Raw genomic sequence first — 18,852 nt, forward strand, 5'->3', positions numbered from 1 at the left:
TTACATCCCGTTCAAACAGGATCTAAATGAAATCACCAACGAGATCAACCAAAGCCTCCAAATAATGCACACTTGGGCAGATGCATTCCAACTAAAACTTAACGCAGAAAAAAACACAATGTCTTGTACTCACCTCACAACATAACACAAAAAACTTCTCCACCATAACCACACCATACTGTTCCCTTCCTGTCTCACAAAACTTGAAAATTCTTGGAGTCACCATTGATCGAAACCTCACTCTTGATACTCACGTGAAAAACATGCGAAAAAGATGTTCTACGCCATGTGGAAACTCAAAAGAGTAAAACCTTTCTTCCCGAGACACATCTTCCGTACCCTGGTACAGTCAATGGTAATAAGCCACCTGGACTACTGCAATGCACTGTACGCCGGTTGCAAAGAACGGACAATCAAAAAACTCCAAACTGCACAGAATACAGCCGCCAGACTCATATTTAGAAAAACGAAATATGAAAGTGCAAAACCCCTAAGAGAGAAACTTCACTGGCTCCCACTTAAGGAACGCATTGTATTCAAGATCAGCATGATTGTTCACAAAATCATTCACGCAGACGCCCCAATCTACATGCTAAACCTTGTGGACCTACCTCCCAGAAATGCCACAAGATCATCCCGCAAATTTCTCAACCTGCACTACCCCAGCTGCAAAGGACTTAAATACAAGCTGATGCATGCCACTACCTTCTCTTACATGAGCACACCGTTATGGAATGCATTACCTACAGACTTAAAAGCAATCAACGAAACAACTATCTTTCGAAAATCTCTGAAGACATTTTTCTTCAACAAAGACTACAATGAGAACCTATAGCCTCACTGAGCCACCTCACCAACCCACTCAATTATGAACGCCCACCTTCTATAACTACCCTAATCACTCCCTTCCTTCTTCTTTCTTCCCTTACTTAATCGCTACACATTACTAATTGTACCTGATATCCTGTAATGACAATGTTAACAAAACTATGTAAGCCACATTGAGCCTGCAAATAGGTGGGAAAATGTGGGATACAAATGAAATAAAATAAATAAATAAATGACGCCGGAACATGGACTGTGTCGGGTCCCTTTGTATCAGCAACAATAAATATTCCCTCACAGTATCTCCAGCATTGGATTCGTCTTTTAGTCAGCTTCTACTCCTGCTTGCTTGGACTTTCTGATGTATATTCCCCATAATATGAGTACACCAAATACACATAAAAGTTTACCCAAACTTGCTATCACATGTAATTTTTATGCATGGGATTATTTTAGAAGTGGCATAGTCATGTGAAAATTACTTTATAAATTACCCTTTATGGACTGGATTCAGTAAAAGACACTCAAAATTTGGCTCCAAAAAATTGGCACTGAACAGTACTTTATAAAGAGCATTCCGGAATAGGTTTCCTTTACAGAATAGCGCATAGCGCTGGGAAGGGTGTTCAATTTTGTATGAGAGGATTAACACAAACTGAAACCAGGTTCAAATCCCGATGTGCAAGTTGGGCATGGATCTGCACTGTTTCTATAATATTGCGCACATCTTAAGGGAACCCCTCTGACCCATCCATATCCTACCCATCATTATGTCCCCTTTGGAGATCCACACAGAAACACTTAGATACTATTCTATAAATGGGCGTGTAAGTCTGTTTCTGCCCTGTTTCAGTGCCTTGCATCCATTAGAACGCTTGTACTGCCTAACGTTAGGCACCATATATAAAACATCCCATACATGTATAGATGATATTGCCCCCAGCATGTTCTAACTATCAGGCTTATTTTCAAAAGTGATCGCCGGCCATTTCCCCAACATAAATCGGGAGATGGCCGGCGATCTCTCAAAAGCGGCGAAATTGGTATAATCGAAAGCAGCTTTTTTGACAGCATTGCCGCTTTCCCGTCGCCTCGCCGGCGAAAGTTCAAGAGGGCGTGTCGGTGGCGTAGCGAAGGCAGGACATGGGCGGGCATGGGCGTGGTTACCAGATGGCCGGCTTTTGCGGATAATGGAAAAAAAGCGGTGTTAAGCAGTATTTCACCGGGTTTACTTGGTCCTTTTATTTTCACAACCAAGCCTCAAAAAGGTGCCTCAACTGACCAGATGACCACCGGAGGGAATGGGGGATCACCTCCCCGTAGCCCCTGTTACACTTGTGGTGGTAAATGTTAAGCCCTCCAACCCCCCCCCCCAGAACCCACTGTACCCACATGTAGGTGCCCCCCTTCACCCGTAAGGGCTATGGTAATGGTGTAGAGTTGTGGGGATTGGGTTTGGGGGGGATTTGGGGGGCTCAGCACCCAAGGTAAGGGAGCTATGCACCTGGGAGCTTTTTTTGTATTTTTTAAACATTTTTAGAAGTGTCCCCTAGGGTGCCCGGTTGGTGTCCTGGCATGTGAGGGGGACCAGTGCACTATAAATGCTGGCTCCTCCCATGACCAAATGCCTTGGATTTTGCCGGGTTTGAGATGGCTGGCATTTTTTTTCCATTATCGCTGAAAAACAAAACTGGCAATCTCAAACCCAGCGAACTCTGGCATTTGGCCGGGCTAAACCGTATTGTCGGAAAAAAAGATGGCTGGACATCTTTTTCGATAATACGTTTCCGGCCAGCTGTTATGCCGCCACCAAAATAGATCGCCTGCGAACTATTTCGCCGGCGACATTCGATTATGCCCCTCCACGTCCCCTTCATCTCCACATAGGGCTAGATTCTATATATGGCACCAAAAAAATTAAAAAACACTCAACTGTATTCTATAAACTTGCCTGGAGTTAGGTGCAGTTTATAGAATAGGCAACAGCAAAAAAGAGGGTCCAAAGTACCAAACAAAATCCAGACAAAAAAAGAAAAATATTAGCAGCCTTCACAAGTGGGACAAAATCTTTATTCACACTACGGGTATTCCGTATATCATTGACCCAACACAGGCTGTGTAAAATATTGCAGAAAGACCTTAGTAAATTGGAAGACTGGGCATCCAAATGGCAAATGAAATTTAATGTGGATAAATACAAGGTGATACACATTGGAAAGAATAATCCTAATCGTAGTTACCTGATGGAAACGGGATGCTGGGCTTGATGGACCTTCGGTCTCTGCCAGTATGGCAATGCTTATGCTATTATGTTCTAAAGAAATGTAGGCACCTATGATCCTTTACAGAATAAGCTCCTACACTTTTCAGGTAACTAATTATAGGTGCTCCGTTATAGAATTGCCCTGATACTACTATACATATGTGTGTGTGTGGGGGGGGGGGGGGGAGCATTCTATAAATGGCACATAAAAATCGGTGCAGAGTGCTGTTCTATAAACAGTGGTCTGGCTTGAGCACTGTTCATAGAATAGCATTTAGAGTCAATTCCCGCACTGGTATTTACGCCATCTGAAACCTGGTGTAAATGCTGACACTCGACTCTTGGCATGTGCGCAACCATTTGAAACCCCCTGCCTCTCCCCTGGCCATGCCTCTTTTTGAGTTGCACTCTAAGGGGGTCTTCTACAATGGCATGCGAGCTAATGATTAGTATGCGCTAAATGCTAGAGATACCCATAGGACTATATGGGCATCTCTAGCATTTAATGTATGTTTATTTTTAGCACGTGCTAAAAGTGCTAGTGCACCTTTATAAAATGGGCCCTTAGGTATTTAGATATGCATGAATATAGTATAGTGTATAGGCAGATGTGTGCGCAAATCCCAATTATTTTCAATTAACTCCTGAATACAGGCATTGTTGTTTGATTTCCCTAGCTCTAGAGGAGTACATTTTTTGAAAATCTTTAATGCTTGGTTCCCTTTTACAGTAATTTCAGTATGGAACTCTTTACCCTCTTTTATAAGGCTGAAGAATACCTTTTTGATATATCGAAGGAAACTGAAAACCTTCTTGCATGAAAACTAATTAATGTTATTTTATTTTGTATATAATTTTGGGTGATTTCTGGTTCTGTGTAACTCACGTTCTTTTGTAAACCACAGTGAACCTGTGAAGGAATATCATGGGATATAAGTGACACATTGACATTGACACTGAACTACAGTAAATGATAGAAAACAGAAACATTGTTACATTAATTAATTGCTAGTTAATGGCTCGTTAGCTAATTAAGATGCACATACATCTGTGATCTGTACCCAACTTTCGGCACCAAAATCTTGTCATATATAGAATCCGGGAGATAGTGGTCTATACAAGGGGGTAATTCTGTAATGGAGTTGCCAACATTTATGCACAATTACACACCTAAATGTTCAGAATGCTGTCATATATATGACCACCTCTGGGAGAAGTTGACTGAAGTCAACAGAAACAAACAAAAAAAGCTTTTAATGAATTCTGTTAGAACAAACAATTTGTAATCCAACAGTCTAACTCCCCTTCCCACTGGGAACTCCTATTCCACTGCCCCTCCTCCCCCAGTGCTAGAAAATAAAAATTATTTTCCAGCACGGGAAATGGCACACAGCAAATGCAGAACTACCACAGGGTGCCTGAGTGCTCCCGGCAGTAGGGCTTTTTTGCCGTGTGCTACCTGTGCGGTAGCCCTACTGCACCTTCATAAAAGGGCCCCTAGGTTTTTGTTCCTGGGGCAAAGTATAGAATAATCATCTGAAAATTGGAAGGTGGAGACAAATGAGTCATCTGGGCAGAATCTGAATCTTCTTTTAGAGGAATTGGAGAATCCCATCTTTTGTCCCACAGTTTACCAGTTCAATGTCCGAGAGGATGCTGGGAATTTGTTCCAGAGCCTTGCTGGGTCCTGTTGGAAAACTTTAGGGGAAATCCAGAATTTCAGCGTGATGCTGAATTTTGGGTTGTATGGTTCCAGTAGAAAATATTCTGGGAACTTGCATTTTTTTTTTACTCTTATTAGTGATCCAGAGAGAGACTAATTACTGTCTAAAGAATGTTTCCTGTAGATATTAACTTTTTTTTTAAATCAATAATAGCTTTGTCTTCATCTGTCCCAACTGAAGAACAATCTACACAACAGCCGAAAAATAACTCCAGAACAGAGATTTCTGCTTTACCTGCAAGACTTCCATGTAAGATATATATTTTTTTTAATTTTGCATAAATTGCAAGTTTTAGTTGGAAACCATAGATTACATAGAAACAAAGATATTGAAGGCAGACAAAGACCACATGGCCTATCCATGCCATCGACTATCCCTTCCTCTCCCTTAGAGATCCTATGTGCTTATCCCAAGCTGTTTTCATCTCTACCACCTCCACCAGGAGGCCATTCCACAAATTTACTACCCTTTCCATGAAGGAGTACTTCCTCAGGTTACTCTTCACTCTGTCCCCTTTCACCTTCATCCTATGCCCCCTCAATGCCTCTGCCTTATTTCCCTTCTCTTGCCTTTCTTCCAAAGTATACATATTGACATATATATATATATATATATATATATATATATATATATATATATATATATATATATATATATCTATATATATATATATATCTGTCACCATATGCTTTATGACGAAGACCACTGACCATTTTAGTAGCTGTTTTTTTGACTGGCTCCATCCTGTTTGAGTTTTTGAAGGTGCTCTCTCCAGAACTGTGCACAGTACTCTAAATAAGGTCTCACCAGAGATTTATACAGAGATATTATCATGTCTCTTTTCCTGTTCAACAAACAGAAAAGTACAGACATTTTGCTGAACATTAATCTTGGTCAAAACCTAGGTGGTTAAGGAGGTAATTTAATAAAGGATTTCTTTGTCCATAAAAGAGCTTTTATAAAATTACCTCATGAATAATGGGCTAAATTCTATATATGGGACCTGTGATAAAATAGCATTAGTTAGAGGTAAAATAACACATTTTAACAGTAGCCAAATTAATAACTATCCTTATTGGTAAAATAGCAAGTTTTAGTGATAGCCAATATTGATAACTATGCCCCTAAGTAACCAATTTTGTAAAACAGTAGATCCAAGTGTAGCCAGTTATGGAGCCAAGCTCTGAAATTCTGTTTCTGCAGTTTGAGGTGGTTTTGATCTTAAAAGGTAAGAACAGTCTCCCTCTTCATCACTATTCCAAACCTAAAGACCAAATCAGCAATTAGCTGATAGCTGTATATGCCTCAGAAAAGATGCAAATGTTAACGGTAAAAATATTTTTGAAATATACCTGCATTTTCTGCCCGCCCCATTCAGTTACAGTGACTTCAGTCCCATGGAGAATTCAAAACTGCCCTTGAAATGTATTTTTTCAGGGAAGTGTATGGTTTGGCCATTCCTTTTTTTTTTTTTTCTGCTGAAAGTCCCTTTTTTGTTTCTCCCCACAAACTGGGCAGGCGGCACCTTGGCACTCTCATTTCATTCAAAACCAAAGACTACATATATATCCACACTTGACAAACTATCTGAGAAGAAGAATGGATGACCATAGCATTCTACAACTTACATATGCAAAGACATTTACAATAATGAGCAATTACAAACATGGATAAAGTTTGCAGTAACAGGAAATTAAATTACCTGACTCGATCTAGAGCATTTTTGGAGGGGGTCTAGCCTTTTAAGTCACACAGCTCTCTCTACTTTGGCCTTACTTTCGAAGTAGATTCTCTGTAGACATGCTGAGGCACTAATATCACAGCTTTGGTCGGGGGATTGCCATCAAAGCATCTTCCCCTTCCCAACTGTTGAATCTCTTTCTTGAAGCCTTCAGCCTTCCCATTCCATCAAACTCTGAGGAAGGCACCGCCGATTATCTGTTACTCTGGCAGTAGCCCCCCTCCATACAAGAGGGGGACTGCTCCTGATCTTAGACGTCGTTACATTTGATGTTGATTTGGTGTAAAACATACTGCTGTGTACTTTATCAGAATAGCACCCACCGGCTGTCAAATGCTGTGATAAGGCACTATCCTCCCTGATATGGGGCTGATAGAGCAGCATGCAATATGGTGATTGCACCTTGGCAAATGCCGTTCTGCCTCCAATGGCCATCCCCTTTTTCCCAGCCTCCTGGACTTCCCTTGTCACTTGACTCTACCATAGCCCCTCTATTCCTTACTACCATTCCTCCCCCTCATATCCCTGATCTAACTTGCTTCCACCTGCTCCCCGATCCCTTGTCTGAGTCCACATCCCTCCCCATTCCATCCCCCAACCATATTTTCTTGTCTGTGCTGGGATGCTGCCCATTTGTGCCTCTGACCACCTAACTGTCTGGGTCATCGCTGTGATTGTGATACGTGGAGGGGCATAATTGAACAAAAACGTCTATCTCCATGGGCGTTTATCTCCGAGAATGGGACCGTGAAGGGGCGGACCGAACCGTATTTTCGAAAAAAAATAGACGTCCATGTTTTATTCGACAATTTGTGAGCTGGGCGTTTTTGTTTTTCAGTGATAATGGAAAATGAAAGCGCCCAGCTCAAAAACGAATAAATCCAAGGCATTTGTTCGTGGGAGGGGCCAGGATTCGTAGTGCACTGGTCCCCCTCACATGCCAGGACACCAACCGGGCACCCTAGGGGGCACTTTTACAAAAACAAAAAAAAAGGTAAAAGAGCTCCCAGGTGCATAGCACCCTTCCCTTGTGTGTTGAGCCCCCCCAAATCCCCCTCAAAACCCCACTGCCCACAAGTCTACACCATTACTATAGCCTTAAGGGGTGAAGGGGGGCACCTACATGTGGGTACAGTGGGTTTGGGGGGTTGGACGACTAATAAGCATTAAGCAGCACAATTGTAACAGGTGGGGGGGATGGGCCTGGGTCCACCTGCCTGAAGTCCACTGCACCCCCTAACAACTGCTCCAGGGACCTGCATACTGCTGCCAGGGAGGTGGGTATGACATTTGATGGTGAAAATAAAAAGTTGTGAAACATCATTTTTTGTGGTGGGAGGGGGTTAGTGACCACTGGGGGAGTCAGGGGAGGTCATCCCCGATTCCCTCTGGTGATAATCTGGTCATTTAGGGCACTTTTTGGGGCCTTATTCGTGAAAAAACAGGGTCCAGGAAAAGTGCCCTAAATTCTAGCTACAAACGCATACTTTTTGTCCATTATCGGCGAAAGGCGCCCATCTCTCCTCGGCCGATAACCACGCCCTAGTTCCACCTTCACCACGCCTCCGACATGCCCCCGTCAACTTTGTACGGTTCCGCGATGGAGTGCAGTTGAAAACGTCCAAAATCGGCTTTCCATTATACCGATTTATTCGTTTTTGTGAGATAAACGTCTATCTCCCGATTTGGGTCGAAATCTAGGCGTTTTTCTCTTTCAATTATAAGTTGGTTAGCCTATTACCCTTTCCTTTACTTTTTCTGTCTCCCTTAGCCCCTCCCTTTTGTTAATGTGTACTTTTCTGTTTCTGCTTTTCCAATGGATATTGTACTTCTTTTCCTATTTTGAGCTCTTTTGAGCTCTTTTGTTAATATGTTTATTATGTTAAGGACTGCCCAAACCATGTACAAAATACGCCCCTTCAAGTTTGTGCATGCTGGATGCATACACATATAATTAACACATCTTCTAGAATCAGTATTTTATTTATTTTATGTATTAGGATTTATTTACCACATTTTGAAGACAGTCACCCAAGGGGCTGTACAGCAAATTTATTTTCATGTCGATTTACACAAGTGAATGGAACTTTTTACATTTGTCAGTGGTTCCCAAACCTGGTCCTGGAGGCACCCCAGCCAGTCAAGTTTTTAGGATATCCACAATGAATATTCATGAGAGAGATTTGCATGTACTGCCTCCACTGACATATGTAAATCTTCTAAAATTGCCCCCTTTGTGCAGACTTGAGCACACATTACATTTCCAGTGAAATGGACAACCTGCTATATTGCAGGTTATCCTTTAGCGTCCTCTGCTGTTAGAAATGAGATAAGATGTATGTTTAAAATGTGTTTAATTATCTTTTTATATTATAAACTAACATTAAAAATAAAATATAGAGTTCAGTTTTGCAGAGAACATGGAGATCAGAATTCAGACATCCAAGTTGGACCTAGTGAAGCTCTAAAGAATAATCTAGAATTTGGTAGCTAAAATTTAACGTGAAAAATGCAAAACTCCAAGGGAGTGGTACAGTACAATAAATGAACTACTTCTCTGCAAGAAAGAAGGATCAGGAATTGGAGACCTGATGATCTTAAGGTGACCAAACAGGTAGAAAAGTGGACAGCAAAAGCCAGAAGGATGTTTTGGTGTATAAGGAGAAAAATGACCAGCATGAAAAAAAAGAAGTAATACTGTCGCAGTACAAGTCTTTGGTAAGACCACATTTGGAGGACTGTGTACAGTTCTGGATAGCACATGTTCAAAATGATATAAACAGGATGAAGTTGGTCTAAAGAGTGGCAACTAAAATGGTCAGTAGGCTTCATCATAAAGCAAATGAGGATAAACTTAGATGTGTATATTTTGGAATAAAGACCAAAACTGATGAACCAGGATAAAAAAAAGTCCTTTTATTGAAAACATAGCAATTTCAAGGAGTTCTAAGATGAAGGTGGACTCAATAAAAGAGAGCATTTGCTTGAAGTTAGGACCCAGGTGGACTCAATAACAGAAAAACACTTGCTTGGAGATGGACCCAACACAGTCCGTGTTTCAGCTAACATGCCTTCGTCAGGAGTCCTCATAAAAACAATTATTATAGAATACATCAGCATCTATATATTCAATTCTAAATAACCAATTGGAAGAAAGTTAAGAAATGAAATGAGATAAAACCTGCAAAAATGCATAAGGATGAGTGTTGAAGGTGAGCCTATTTAAAACTCGATGAAAACAGTGATCAAGAACATAGTGATATGAAAAGATATAGGGCTCCTTTTAAAAAGCCTATGGGCTTTTTCGCATTTGTCATGCGGGAATCAATACTATGGCTTTGTAAAAGGAACCCATAGTGATGTGAAAAAATATGTGAGAATGCTAATATGTGAAATGTGAGCTAAAATAAATGTGAACTAAAAGAGATTATTGAAATATGTGAGAGGGCACATGCTCCAGTGAAAAGCACAAAAGCGAGACCTTACAGATGAGAAAAAAACTATATACCAGTTCCATGACAAAAAATCGATATGCAAAAGAATTGCACAGAATACAGGATGCCTAAAGATACATATAAAAATACAAAATAAATAAGAAAATACATAAAGATACAGGGTACAGGCCAGGTTTATAAAATTATATATAAACATTTATGGACAGATGAATAGATCATAAAAACATAAGAACTTAAGGTTCAAATAAATCAACCCTCATTTAAAAGAATGCACAAATGTGCCAATTAAATTATGTGCAATCTTGCACAATCATAAAAATGTAAATGAAAACAAATGCAACCGTTGGCATACTGAATGAACTTCTAAAATTTAACTAGTGGTTCTGACGCAGCATTGGTGAAACGGTGGCCAACGTTGACCACGGTCATCAAAATAGAAGGGATAAGAAGAGACAATAACGGCGTGATTCAACTCTCTAAGCTAAGTGGCTATTGATATTGGTGTCACTTGAACTTTAATAACGTGGTGAATGAGGCCATATACTATACATACTAAAAACTAGGAGGTTTTTTTGCCTATGATGAAGAGGTCCCAGCTCTCTTAACACTGTTGTGAATTGAAGAGGAGCTTCTTGAGGCTTTTTTCTCCTAATCACTTATGTGCTTACTCTAGATGGAGTTTTCCTAAGTATACATTTTGTGGTATTTTTTAGAGGATACTCTTTCCCCTAGTGAATATTTAATGAAAACAAATGTACAACCAAATACATAATGCATAATAACATATTTTAAAAAAATAAATAAATAATTGACGTAGTCACCACAAAAACTTTCCACAAAGTATCCAACTATAAATAAATCAAAAGGAGATTAAAAAGGGTGATATTATCACCAATAGTATATGTAAAAGAAAACTAGTCATAGTGGGAACTTATCCTGGTTCATCAGTGTTGGCCAATCCCACTGGCTTGCGTTTTTTTTTTGTGAGAGTAGTTGGTTTTGTTTGTGTTGGACTTCCTATTTTGGAAGAAAGGCCGGAAAGGGGCGATATAATTAAAAAAAAAACATTTAGGGGCACTTCAACTAAAGTATGTTAAGTTTTAGAATTAATGCACTATAACACAGGATTTTAATGCGCAGCAAGCCCAAAACTAATGCTGCATCAAGAAGAGCTGTTCCCACTATTTTATATTGCAAGTTGTGAGTTAACATTCAGAGAATCTACTTCCTGGATAATGCAGAAGCACTTATGGCCTACTAATTAGATCTTACATTAACTGCATTAGTCAGTTAGCACATGATAAGTATAGCACATTAAGGGGCCCCTTTTAATAAAGGATTGGCACATGGCAACAGGCCTGCCACCCCCAGTGTGTGCCATTTCCAGCACTACAAAAAGGTTTATGTTTTTGTAGTGCCTGTGCTTACCTGGCAGTGATTGGCAGCACGGCACGCTGCACGGTTATCGCCAGATTAGCAAGGGTGGGAGCCCTTACCGCCACCTCAATGGGTGGCAGTAAGTGCTTCCTCCTAAATGGCTGCATGGCAAGTGGTTCACTTACTGCACAGCCATTTCTTTTCCAGAACAAGAGACAGCCTTTTACCTGCTGTGGTAAAAGGGGGCCTCAGAATACATCAAAAAACATGTGCTGACGCTAGCACAAACCGCCTTTTACTGCAGCTTAGTAAAAGGACCCCTAACTTCCAAGTGCCTTCCAGGCCCAGTATCCACCCATGTCACACCCCCTGATAGAGAAATTCCCTAAAATGAAGTAACACGCAGTTTAATGTGCAGTAACAGGCAAAGTAGAGCAAAACTCCTTAACATGGACATGCCATAGATTGTTTCCTCATGTCAACCGTTCATTAAAGGCTAGATTCAGTAAATGGTGCACAAGAAGATCAGCACCCATTATAGAATCACCATTCACTGCTGATTTTGGCACCCAAATTTGAGCATCAGGACTTGCTCCTGCTGAAACCAGGTATAATTCTTAGCACCCCATTTGGACGCACATCCCTGGTATTCTATAACTGTGTGCAAAGTTTAGGAATTTCCTCTGACCTACCCATGCACCTCCCATGGCCGCATCCCCTTTTGGTTTGTGCACTATGGAATTTGGGTGCACATCATTATAGAATCACAAGTAGCAAGATGTGAGCCCAGATTCACATACTACCCAACCATTGGCAGTAATTGGCTTGTTAGCCAATTTAATTGGGTGCACATCTTCAATCAGTACTCAATTTTGAACACCACATATAGAATCTAGGAGTAAGTGCTTAACAAGGGAGCCTCTAAAATACTTTACAGGAGGCAAGCCTCTCTCAATTGAAAGGAAGTTCTGGAATGAGGGGTCATAGAATGAGTATGAAAGGGGACAGAATAAGAAGTAATCTAAGGAAATATTTCTTTTTGAAAAGGGATGTGGTTGCATGGGATGGCCTCCTGATGGAGGTGGTACAGGCAAGGATGGTATCTGAATTCAAGAAAGCACGGGACAAGAACAGTGGATCTCTAAGGGAGAGGAAAAGATTGTGGAGCTTAGTAGTTGATGTGAATGGGCAGACTAGATAGGCCGTATGGGATTTTCATTCTCTAGAGGAGATGACTGAGATAGTAATATGGTGCACATTTAGAAAATAATAACTGATGTAAGTGATTGCCAATATGAAAAAATTTCCACAAACCTGCAAAAACAAATGTGTCATATAATAGGAACCATGGAAGTTTCTAAGAAAAGGATGATATCTTCTGAACAATGCAAATACATTTTATCCTAAGTTATCCTAAGCTGGGATCCATCCACTGCCATATTTTCAGTTTCTATTAATTTATTTTATGTATTTTTCTATTTGGTGTTATGAACACTCAGAATAAACAATTATTCTGGAGAATTAACTTCTCATACCAATACAATAAGGGATTTATATGCACTGTATGCCACCAGCAATGATGTAAAATAAAGAGTTTTGGTGAGAAACCCATGTGAATGCAGTGTGGATGTATTGCATTTTGAGTTTTATTGAATGCTGATTAAGGAAATGTGTTCCTTAGGTTCTGAAGTTAAAGTACACCCACAGAACAAGACTGGAAATGTTATATAACATCACCTCATGTTTGATATTTTCAGATTCTCGTGGTCCACCATTCTGTTGGATGCCTGCTGAGAGAGGAAACTGCAGCAGCACTGAAAAAAGATTCTATTACCAGAATTCTACAGGAAAATGCCTCACTTTCAACTACAGTGGGTGTGGTGGGAATAAAAACAACTTCTCCACTAAAAAATCATGTGTGATGGTCTGTAAGAAAGGTATGGAAACACTTGTGTTGAAAGAGCTATAAACATTCTGTAGGTCCATGGATCCCAAACCTTTCCCGAGGGAGCCCCTAGCTAGCCAGGTTTTTAGCATATTGACAATGAATATTCATGAGACAGATTTGCATGCACTGACCCCCTGCATGAACATTTCTCTTGTTTATATTCATTATGAATATCCTGAAAGCCTGACTGGTTGGTAGACCCCATGACAGGTTTGAGAACCATTGCCCTAAGATAAAACCATGGATAAACCAAACATAGTATTCAAATATGGTCTTATGTTAAAGAAAGAAAGGTTTATGCAAAGATGGTAAGTCACTTTGGATTGCTGTTGAGTCACCTTACAAACCCAGATGGTTTCATATTATTTTTAATATTTATTTTTCAACTAGTTTTCATAACAGAAAAATACCCAAACTAACATTATTGTACTCCAACATTATTACATACAATAACCCCCCCCCCCCCCCCCCCTCCCAATGGAACATCTGTACTCCCTTGGAACACCCCATGACAGGAGGGACTGAATATATGTAGACCAAAACTATCTTTTAAGGTCTGGGACCCCCAATCCACCTTTATTCTCCAATAGTGGCCCCACGCTGAGTATCTTGATACTGTGGTTAGTGCAGGTGCTATCTGGACAGTGGTGATGTCAGCACTACAGTTTGAATAGCTAGCCAGATCACTTTTTTGCTATCCTAACTTATGTGGACACTTCTCCAGCTAGTGGCTGAATATCACCCTATTCAGATAATTAGTGCAGTGGGCTGGGACACTGAAGAACTGGGTTCAGTTCCCACTGCAGCTCCTTTGTGACTCTGGACACAAAGTGGGTTCAGTTCCCACTGCAGCTCCTTTGCGACTCTGGACATGTCACTTAATCCTCCATTGCCCCAGGTACTAAAACTAAGATTGTGAGCCCGCTAGGAACAGAGAAAGTACCTGCATATACTAAATGTAAAAACTGGTTTGGTTTACCCTAGCATAGTGTTTGCCATGTCTGGTCCTGGAGTACCCCTTGCCAGTCAGGTTTTCAGGATATCCACAATGAATATGCATGAAAGAGATTTGCATATAATGGAAGCAGTGAATGCAAATAAAGTTCAAGCATATTCATTGTGGATATCCTGAAAACCTGACTGGCAAGTGGACTTGGCAAACACTGCCCCTGCACTATTGAGAAGTGTCGAGGTCACCTGTAGGTATATTCAGTGGCACTATCCAGATAGTGCTGCTAAATATCCTGATCAGCAGCACTTATATCATTAACAGGAGCTGCAAACCAGACAACTGCTGCTGAATATAAGGCCCCTAGTGGTCTGTGACCTGGATCAGATTGGCAATTTTCACAAGGCTCATTCAATTTAGACAACATACGTTCATAAGTTAAATTTGGCATGGCATCCAAGCTCTGTAACATTGCAATAGAAAGTTGTTAGTTCAATGGAAAAGCTGTTAGATTACACACAGTTGCCTAGTCAGTCAGCATGTATAAGGTGTGAAATGTGAGGCTACTTGCCCAGAGGATCTAAGCCAGTTCAGATAAATACAAAATGGCTTGCTTAAAATATTTTAAATGGGTGGGAAATCAAAGCCAGCCCAGAATATTTTGATTCTGATGTTAACCAGCCCAGCCCAGTGTAAACCAGCATTCTGAACTTGTTAAAAGCAGCTTGCCTATTTTTAGGTTTTGCATGCCATCTTTTTAAGAAAAGAAAATATCAACTTGTATTTTGAAAACTGAAACTTAATTTAAAAATCTCTCAAAAGTCATGTTAGCAATTACTTGCTTAAAGTATTCAAGTGGTTATGGTAGATATTAATGAATTGATCAAATAATGAAGAAAACTAGTAAACAATTGACTTAGATGCCTTTTTACTAAGCTATGTTAAGCAACTAATGCAGATTTTACTGCATGGTAGATATATGTGCAGCCTATGCTAAAGTCTCTTTCACTAAAAAGCCAGAATTCATGGTAAAAATCCTGCTTAGTTGCCTAACACGGGACTGGGTGGGAGATGTAAGTGACATGGTTTGGCGGAGATGTGGCTAAGCACTGTCTGCTGTCACAACCGCCAGTTAACACAGCTGAACTTACCATCATCTTAAAGAGGTAATAAGTTCAACTGTGCTAGCCCAATCCAAAAGCCCTACTCCTTCAGGAAACCCCACCCTGAGAGAAAACATTGCCCCTAAGAACCCTACACTCTACCAAGCCCCCCCCCCCCCCCCCCCCGATTTACCTAGGGTTCAGCACTGGTGAGGCAGAGGTCCCAGGTGGCAGCAAACTTCCTCTGCTTTCACCCAAGTCAATGCCATAATCAAGGATAATGCCATAGCAGTAGTACCATGAAACTACCACTAGGAGTCATCAAAGTCTGTTTTTCTAAGTATTTTTTCAGTTCTTCACTCACATTTGTTTTAATAATTGTTTTTAACATGCATTAGACCTTTCTAACATGTGCAAATTGATTGTACATGCATTGACGCATTTCTTAGCATGCATTAAATTGATTCTGTGAATACTAAAGATTGCAAGGTGTGGTTAACAAACCAAGGGGTCCTTTTATTATTATTAACATTTGTATAGCGCTACCAGACGCACGTAGCACTGAACACCTGATACAAAGAGACAGAGGCATATTTTCAAAGCACTTAGCCTTCCAAAGTTCCATAGAAACCTATGGAACTTAGCCTCCCAAAGTGCTTTGAAAATATGCCTCACAGTCTCTGCTCAAAAGAGCTTACAATCTAAATAATACAGACAGACAAGACAGTTACGGGTGAGGGAAGTGATGGGTGAGAAGGAAGGAAGGGACAAGGAGAGGGCAATTGAGTAGTGGCTAGGAGCTAAAAAGCAGCAGTGAAAAGGTGGGTTTTCAGCATAGATTTGAAAACAGGTGGAGATGGAGCTAGACGTGCTAGCTGTGGTAGAAAGTGGTCATTTCTACCGCAGCTGGAAAATAGTTGATTTTCCATTTTTCAAATTAATGGCCATGCGCTAATGTTGCATTAGTACGCAGTCATTAACAAAAATTAATGTGTGAGCCCTTATCACCACCTATTTTGTAGACAGTAAGGGCTCAAATGCTAATGCTGTGCTAATCAGTTAGCACGTGGCAATACCAATATGTTGATTAGCACAGAAATGCCCAAGAGCCCCCCCCCCCCTCCCAGACATGCCAACTTGGCCAAAAAATAACAAAATATTTTTTAGTACGTGGGTAGTGCATGCACATTTGAAACTTTCCACAGGATATCTCAGTATGCCCGCGGTAAGCCCTTTTAAGCTACAGTAGACATGAGTTAGTGATTACCGCAGTATAGTGAAAGGACCTCAACTGTATGAAAAACAAATCCAAATCCTTACTGACCTGATACCTTTACAAAGGTTCCCTGTGTGTGATTCTGCTTCTGCTTACAGACTTTGTAATACATGCTTGCTGTAATTTTCCCTTAGGTTGGCATGAAAATGAAAGACGGAGTGATCTGATCAAAACCAAGAGAAAGAGAAAGAAAATGACAGTGAAACCAGCATATGATGCAATAATCATTGAAATGATATAACTTTTCATTTTTCAGTGAAGTATGCATGGCAGACCTCTGTAGCATTACCTGCTGGAAACACATTCAAATTACAAAAATGTTTTCACTCACCCCAGAAGAAATGCTCTGTATTTTTTATCTTTTTTTTAAAAAAAAATAATTTCCATTTTAAAGCATTTTTCTTATTCTGGATAAAACTGGGAAACAATCTAACAATTTTACCATAGCAGACATATTTAAAACAGGCCGTCAAGTCTTGATTTCAAAATAAATTTTCTGTGAAGTCTTCCACTTTTGTAGACTGCAAAATGAACTAGATTACTTAACTACAGAAGCAGAAGGTCAAGTGTGTCCCATTCATACTGGATTAATGTTGAATGACTAGGAGCCACTACATCTTTCATTTGCATCAGTAACTGATTATACTGTTTTCTTCTTTCACGTAAATATTTATGGTAAAATGAGCATGATGGCAGGTTTCCAGTAGAAATCTATGGATTACTTTTAATATCAGTTTAACGTGAAATAAAAATTCATACTAGAGATTATCTTATATGTAATGCTGATGAAACAACCCACTCACCAGTAATACACTGGGACATTGTGCATGGGAAGACTAATTTCAGTCCAGTTAGTGACTAAGAGCTTCTGTTACAAAGCCACGCTAGAGATTTCCACGTGGCAAATGAGAGGAAGTCCATAAGAATTGAATGTGCTTCCTCTCATTCGCCGCACCGAGAATCGGTAGCACAGCTTTGTAAAAGAGACCCTAAATTTATAGCTGGGAAAAGTGGTTTCACCAGCAGAATAAAGCAAGTCCTGTACAGAGTTGTCCATATCACTGTTTGATCAAGGTGTGTGATGATGTCTTGCAATTAAAAATTGGCTCTTATAACTAAAACAACATACTGTATTTATCTCATTCCATATACAGCTTGTCCCATGTTAACCCAGGAGTATTCTAAACTTTATGAATGTTGAGCCAGTTATTTTGTATTCATTTTTCTTCCTCAATGTATAATAAAACAAATATGATCTGAAATTATCTTCCTACACTGTGATGAAAGGAAAGTGAAAAAAAAAACCACCTTACTCTCAGAGTGCTTATTAAAATATGAAACAAACTTGGAAAATCCTGGAGTGATCACTATTAGAAATTACACTATTATCTATTTATGTAAGGGAATTAGAAATGAAATGGTGAAATTGCTTTGATAACGTACCCCTAAAAGAAAGACAGGAATAGTGCAATTCAGAGCTGTGGTAAGTTGAAATTTTATTTTAATTGACAGCAGGAAAATTAGAACTATATAAAGCTTTGAAATAAAGATAAATAATTTATCAACACTATCCGCCGGTTTCTGTAAAGGTTGCCTAAAGTCGGATATGCAATTTTGCAAGATCCGTGAATAAATTAATTAGGTAATTAGGCAACAAAAATCAATTATTGGTATTAACAAGCACTAATGAGCAGTAATTAGAGAATAATGCATGGATTTGCCCTATGCCTATTCTATAACATGCACACCTAAATTTCTTAGCGTGCAGCTCCAAAAGGGGTGTGGCCATGGGAGGAGCATGGACGGGTAAGGGGCATTCCCAGAAATTAGGTGTGATATTATAGAATACGTGCATTTGCGTGCCTGCCTGCCATCAGTTGAGTGTGAGTATTTACACTGGCCTTTGGCAGGCGTAAATGCTCATGCACAAAGGGGTCCTTAAAAGTGGCCTGCGGCAGTGTGGGCATGTGTTTTTGGCATGTGCTGGGCCTTTTTTTACTGCAACTGGAAAAAAAGGCTCTTTTAATGGGAGCAGTAAATGGCTGTACATTAAAATTAAAAGTAGCACGCAGCTATTTACTGCCCCACCCATTGCACTACATGTGCATTACTTCTGCACTCTGCGCCAATGTTGCCACACTAACGATTACCGATGGGAACGCCCCCCCATAGTAGAAAATAGAAAAATATT

The 18,852-nt window shown here is 40.1% G+C and overlaps 1 protein-coding gene across 2 annotated transcripts in view; it reads left to right on the forward strand.

Annotated features, from left to right (window-relative positions):
* Positions 1–18,110, forward strand: part of TFPI (tissue factor pathway inhibitor) — a 106,813-nt gene extending 88,703 nt beyond the window's left edge. Inside the window, exons 6-8 of one of the 2 annotated variants that reach the window (XM_030210107.1) lie at positions 4,966–5,061; positions 13,143–13,322; positions 16,796–18,109. In XM_030210107.1, the coding sequence (XP_030065967.1) occupies positions 4,966–5,061; positions 13,143–13,322; positions 16,796–16,902 (383 nt within the window). In that variant the 3' untranslated portion in view covers positions 16,903–18,109. Of the gene's footprint in view, positions 1–4,965; positions 5,062–13,142; positions 13,323–16,795 lie in introns of both variants that reach the window. The other variant, XM_030210106.1, reaches the window with a different exon arrangement.
* The last annotated feature ends 742 nt before the right edge of the window (positions 18,111–18,852 follow it).

The sequence above is a fragment of the Microcaecilia unicolor genome, chromosome 7 (assembly GCF_901765095.1).
Source record: "Microcaecilia unicolor chromosome 7, aMicUni1.1, whole genome shotgun sequence".
In the NCBI taxonomy this organism is placed as follows: domain Eukaryota; kingdom Metazoa; phylum Chordata; class Amphibia; order Gymnophiona; family Siphonopidae; genus Microcaecilia; species Microcaecilia unicolor.